The sequence below is a fragment of the Anarrhichthys ocellatus genome, unplaced genomic scaffold (genome assembly GCF_004355925.1).
Source record: "Anarrhichthys ocellatus isolate YVR2014 unplaced genomic scaffold, GSC_Weel_1.0 scaffold135, whole genome shotgun sequence".
Classification (NCBI taxonomy): domain Eukaryota; kingdom Metazoa; phylum Chordata; class Actinopteri; order Perciformes; family Anarhichadidae; genus Anarrhichthys; species Anarrhichthys ocellatus.
Window position 1 is genome coordinate 410679 of NW_022280165.1, and position 6078 is coordinate 416756.

At 43.0% G+C, this 6078-nt stretch overlaps 1 protein-coding gene across 1 annotated transcript in view; it reads left to right on the top strand.

Moving 5' to 3' along the window:
- cpxm1a (carboxypeptidase X (M14 family), member 1a) overlaps nucleotides 1-2934 on the top strand; it is a 10736-nt gene extending 7802 nt beyond the window's left edge. Inside the window, exons 11-13 of the mRNA XM_031877413.1 lie at nucleotides 576-715; nucleotides 842-944; nucleotides 1290-2934. Coding sequence (XP_031733273.1) covers nucleotides 576-715; nucleotides 842-944; nucleotides 1290-1621 — 575 coding nt within the window. The 3' untranslated portion in view covers nucleotides 1622-2934. The remainder of the gene's footprint in view (nucleotides 1-575; nucleotides 716-841; nucleotides 945-1289) is intronic.
- Nucleotides 2935-6078: the final 3144 nt, after the last annotated feature.

Genomic DNA, 6078 nt, shown 5'->3' on the forward strand with positions numbered 1-6078 from the left:
AGGACTGGAGTGGGGTACAGGTAAACAGGACTGGAGCGGGGTACAGGTTCCAGGGTTCAGGTGGCTGGAACAGAAGGACACAATGCAACACTGACAATATGGGACTGCCTGGGGAAACGGGGCTGGTGTAAGTACTGACGGGATGCTTAGCGAAATGAGACACAGGTGAGCAGGTGGATGTGGGACTCAGGTCACTGGACAGGTGGAGAAGTCTGAGGGCATCTGGTGGACAAGTAGAGAATAGCAATGATGGAATAGTTGGACAGAGAGACAAAGAGTATGTGCTGACTGATGAGTTAAACAACAGTACACCAACTCATTGTATATACAGTACACATAGTCTGAAATACTGAAGCGCGTTTTAAGGTCTACAATTTAGGGATTCATTGCCCCTCGTATCTGTGAATGTTACATTTACTGAAACACTTAGTAATAGTACAAATAGTACATTTTTTGTTTGCATTCTTCTCTTGTGCACTAAGCTCATCTAATAATAGAATCAAATATTAATCTAAACAGCTATTTTTCAAAAGTCATAAAATCACTGTTGATATGCTGGTCTGTCTGTCCTGCAGGTATGAATGACTTCAGTTACATGCACACCAACTGCTTCGAGGTGACAGTGGAGTTGTCCTGTGATAAGTTCCCTCACGTCAGTGAGCTTCCCATCGAGTGGGAGAACAACAAGGAGTCTCTGCTGATTTACATGGAGCAGGTCAGTCGCTCTGCCTCTACAGCATCTGCACCGAGTCATCGGCTGCACCAGCTCTCAAATCCAGAGTTATTTCTGCCTTCATCTTCTCTCTGGAGCCTCACAGTGCAGCGTTTGCTCTTCACTCAGGTTCACAGAGGCATCAAGGGTGTGGTCAGGGACAAGCTGACTAGACAGGGAATAGCAGATGCTGTAATCAAGGTGGAGGACCACGACCACGACATCCGATCAGGTTCAAGACACTCAATTTTATATTTGAAATGCAATATTAATGCAGAAAATGTCTTTAACTAACAGTAACTGTGTCCAGAAGTGGAAATCTCAACGGAAAGGCAATTACAGATCATAGATATGTTTGACCACATGGATATATTTCTAGAAGTAATAACAAAGTGAAAACAAAGAGATTCTGGTTTATTTTGTCATGTGCTAGTTTATTCCTCTTATTCTTGTGAACATTGGGATGACACAAGTAGGAAGTCACTAACTTGCATGTTGCAAATTTTAAATACACTACATTCACATTTAGGCTGTCGAGACGGTACAATAAGTCTTTGTCTCATTTTTATTTCCTTAGCTGCTGACGGGGACTACTGGCGTCTACTGAACCCGGGCGAGTACAAGGTGATGGTTTGGGCCCAGGGTTACTACCCGTCCATGCGACGGTGCCGCGTTGGAATGGAGCCACATGCCACCATCTGTGACTTCACCCTGACCAGAACGCCCATTGAGAGGCTGAAGGAGATCCGGGCCAAAGGAGGGAAGATCCCCCAGGACCTTCAGCTGCGTCTTCGTGCTCTGAGGCTCCGCATGCTTCGGGCCAGCACCAAGGCCATCAACCAGCGCAGGGAGAGTCAGCGGCTGCAGCGGGCGAGGAAAGCCCGGTCCTCCGGAGCCCAGAGAGCATGAGAGAGAGATGGGGACGAGGGGCTGAAGAAGCCTCAGCCTGAGCTGGAAGTTCAGTTTAAACGGAGAATAGGCTCTGGGAATAGTGACATGTTCCTACTAGAGAGGATGCTGTTAAAGGGTCAGTTCACCCAATTCACAGAAATATATGTCTTCTGCATTTCTGCATGGAGACATGCAGTTTGATGTGGGGAAATGTCTGCCCCTGAGATTTGTATGTGCCAATCACAACTTTAAATATTAAAGAAAAACACAGCGACATATTTGGGTGTACTGGCCCTTTAAGGCAGATTAAACCACGACAGCCACACAAACTCTTACAGACATTGACAGGATATTTAAAAAGCAGGTTTTATACACAAAAAGAGACACAAACTGAATAACTTCTAAAAAGTTACACAAACGTTTTGAAGGATTATGGACATCTTCACATTTATAGACAGGCATCATTGAATGTTAAAGTTGGAATTCACCTCTGTTTTGTTTTGTACATGAACTGTTTCATTGGACATTATAGCCGATGACGCTGTAGTGCTTCATGACGACTGAGTGCGAGTGTCAGCTGGTCTGATATGTGACATGCTTTTCTAACAGCGCGTCTGTTTTTTTATTTGTTCAATTTAAGAAAAAAAATCTCAAATAAATATGACTTATTTGTCTTAATCTATATTCTAGCGTGTAAATCTGAACCAAGAGTGAAGAAAAGCAGAAGAACAGCCTGGAAGTGAAAGAAGCTGCGAGAACAGAGGTTCCATAACATAGAAATGAGGAGTCACAAGATGATCGGCATAAGAAAGTGCAAAGAAACAAGACAAAGTGCTGATGCAGATATGAGGTTTACCCTGTGGGCCATGAAGATCTGTAATAATAATAATATCTGTACCAAATGTCTTTCAATAGGTGCTGAGATATTTCAGTATATACCAACTTCTCCCTCCGTAGAGCCTCGGCGCTAGAATACCTAAAAACAAGATTTAGTTTTTATTTGATCTGATTTTGACCAGTTCAACCAGTATGGGATTGTCTCATTAGAATAAGGGCTGATGACGTGATGGTAGTTATTAATTCAAAAGACAAAAGCTAAAATTAGAAGAAAGTTTTCTTTTCCTTCTGAATTTGTAAATCATCTCATGACCCATGACCCCCCGAGGGGCCACGACCCCTAGTTTGGGAACCACTGGTTGAGTTTGACTGCCCTCTGGTGGTGGATTCTCAGCACTTCATGTGAAGAACAGAAATACTCAAACACCAAACAGTCAGGAGTGCAAAAGAAGCTAACCTTTTTATTTCAGAGACAATAAGTACCATGTTAGTATCATTGTTGGGATTACTGCTGTACGGCCATGTAGGGAACAACGGGGCGAGCAGTTCACAACCAGTGTCCGTCTCTTGTCCTCCAGCTGTGTGCAGTTCAGGGGACAGTGCACAGCTGTGTGCAGTTCAGGGGACAGTGCACAGCTGTGTGCAGTTCAGGGGACAGTGCACAGCTGTGTGCAGTTCAGGGGACAGTGCACAGGAAACACCAGAACGACCGACAACATTCAACTAATCCACACAACAGAACGCAGTTAAACCCAGAACAGGACTGAAAAACAAAAACGAGGAACAAATTCATAAAGATGAACCCGGTTATTAGTTGCTATACCTGAAGTGAAAATGGCAGATAAGACACTTCTCTCCAGAGCTTGTGATGTTTAGTGAAATAAAAGCAGCATGGACCTTTAACCTCCAGCTCAGTCAATGTAATATAGAAATGCTATAAATGTAACTTTAAATCATTTAAGAGTATTTGTTAGTGTCTGTAACTTGAGTTAGAATGAGAAAGTCTTTGAATTGACTGAAGTGGAAGTGAAATGAACTCCATTTGTTACTGAAACACATTTTAACAGCAGTTTAACTGAGGTACAAAGTGTTAAAAGCATCCTTTCTCATTACGAACAGGACGTGTTGTGAGCTGGGATTATGAATATTACTTTAGTCTGCATTATGAGTTATTATTTTTGTTTTCACTTCAAATCTAAATTAATTTCTCAATCATTTATTTTTTAACATTGTAGTGAATACGCCTCAACAGGACGAGATGATTGATAGCGATCATATAGCTACGTACAGCTAGCAGCCGGTTAGCTTAGCACAAAGTGGAAACAACTAGCCTGGATCTGTCTAACTGCAACAGAACCCCCCCAACACATCTAATGCTCGCTAATGAACACATTATGTTTGTTTTATCTGTACAAAAAACTAAATATAAAAAGGACAAATTGCAATTTACAGGGTTATATCCAACCAGGAAATAGTCTGGTCCATAGCCCCCATAAGATGGCGAGTTCTTGGTTTAACACTTCTTTTAATACGGACAGAACGTTCCTGTTGGGCGGACCCAGGACAGCCGTTCCCCCGTGGTTTACAAGGCAAGCTAAGTCACGCTAACAAGCTAAGTCACGCTAACAAGCTACGTCACGCTAACAAGCTAAGTCACGCTAACAAGCCAAGTCACGCTAACAAGCCAAGTCACGCTAACAAGCCAAGTCACGCTAACAAGCCAAGTCACACTAACAAGCCAAGTCACGCTAACAAGCTAAGTCACGCTAACAAGCTAAGTCACGCTAACAAGCTACGTCACGCTAACAAGCCAAGTCACGCTAACAAGCCAAGTCACGCTAAAAGGCTGCTAGCTGTAGCATTAGTTATATTCAATGAAAGGTCCAATGCGTCCATGCGAGTATTTCCCAAAAATATTTTACAATTCAAGCTTTTTCCAAATGTAAAGATAGAAAAACAGAAAGATGAAAGCAGATGTTCACCTTTAGTTCTCAGCTCACATCACACCACAGAGGAGAAGCACTGCCTCGTCCAAGATAAACATATTTTGGCATCTGACAGTTGCACACAGAGCATCAAGCTGCATAAATAAGAACGGTCAATCTTCATAAAGGCTTGTATGCATAGTAGTATACACTAATCTCTACTTTCTCTTTACTTAATATCTATTCTGCAGTCAGTCAGTATCACTGCAGTCAGATGTGACATCCATGCGTGTGCTCGGCTCTTACAGCAGCTATACTACACACTGGTTGGAAACAGCAATGCAACAATTGCCGATACTAGTCAAAGCAATCCATTCGGTCCTCAGAGAGGAAGAAAACCTGATTGGTCACCTTTAGGACAACAGTAGAAATGAGACACTGGATGCGATGCAAGCGGAGGAAAGAAACATCAAACAGTGACGTAGATCAACACTCAAAAACCAACGACATGAGGTACAAGAGCAAAAACCAAGCTTCACTTCATCCTATTAAGGTTAAACGAGCGATGCTGAGGATGAGGCTGACAATATTCTCACAGTCAATAGATCTCATGAAAAGACCCAAAACACTCCAACACTGTCTGCTCGGCCAAACACTGATATCTGATGCCTCTGTGCCAAAGAGCTCAGTTAATTAAAATGAAGAACCCTTCAGTGAGCCGCTCAGGTCCCTTCATTTCTATGGACATTGTAGTTTTTATATTAATCTCATATCCTGCTGCCGGGAACACTCACTAGAACACTTATTGTGTGTTATTCCGCAGCTGAAAGTAGTCCCCAACAAAGAGTAATGTTTGCTACAAACTACAGCAGCCGGCATGGTCAGATTAAACTACGTATTTCTCTTCCTTTTGAAAGGTTCACGTGTTCAGTAAGAACCAACGGGCTTCAGGCTGAGAGCCACAGACAAGATGGGGAAGGCTCGGGACACTGACTACCGTGCAGAATAATGCCAGCCTGATCTTTAAGGGAAGAAATGTGTAATTGCAAAAAGCATTTCTTTCGCAAAAGTATGAAATTCTTGCAATCGTGTTTTGCACAGAAAGTAGATACTTTGAAAGCTGAGAAGATGACAGCAGCATAAAGTTTCATTCACAGGCTTAAGATAAAAACACACAAACTGTGATGACGGGAAACAAGAAGTGAATCCAACGTAGATAATCCTGAACCATGGCAGAAAGTGAAATGTGTAAAATCAAATGAACACGGTGAACAACAAGTGCCGACATTAACGTGCCAATAAAACCAGTAAAGACCATGAAGGCGGAAAACAGCGCGGAGACGGAAAAGGAAGAGAAACAGGCGGGTAAAGGCGTCGATGACGACGTCCTTGAAGAGAGATTGTATGAGCAGAGAAGCAGCACCTGTGAAGAAGGCATGAGCGGAGCAGAGCGAGAAGAGCAACGGCAGCGCAGACGACAGACACAAGCGTCTTGTAGGTGGATTAATATCTTCTGTCCGTTTGTTTGCATCCTTAGTGTTTCTGTCCCGAGACAGCAACATCTGGATGTGTCGAGTCTCAAAATGAGTCAAAGTTTTCTACTGCTTTAGAGACCAAAATCAATCTTTAGTACGAAAAAGAATGTTGCAAGTTTGGACTTCCAACGCGCTCCTCAGTGTGGAGGAGAGTCCGCTCAGTGCGGAGGAGAGTCCG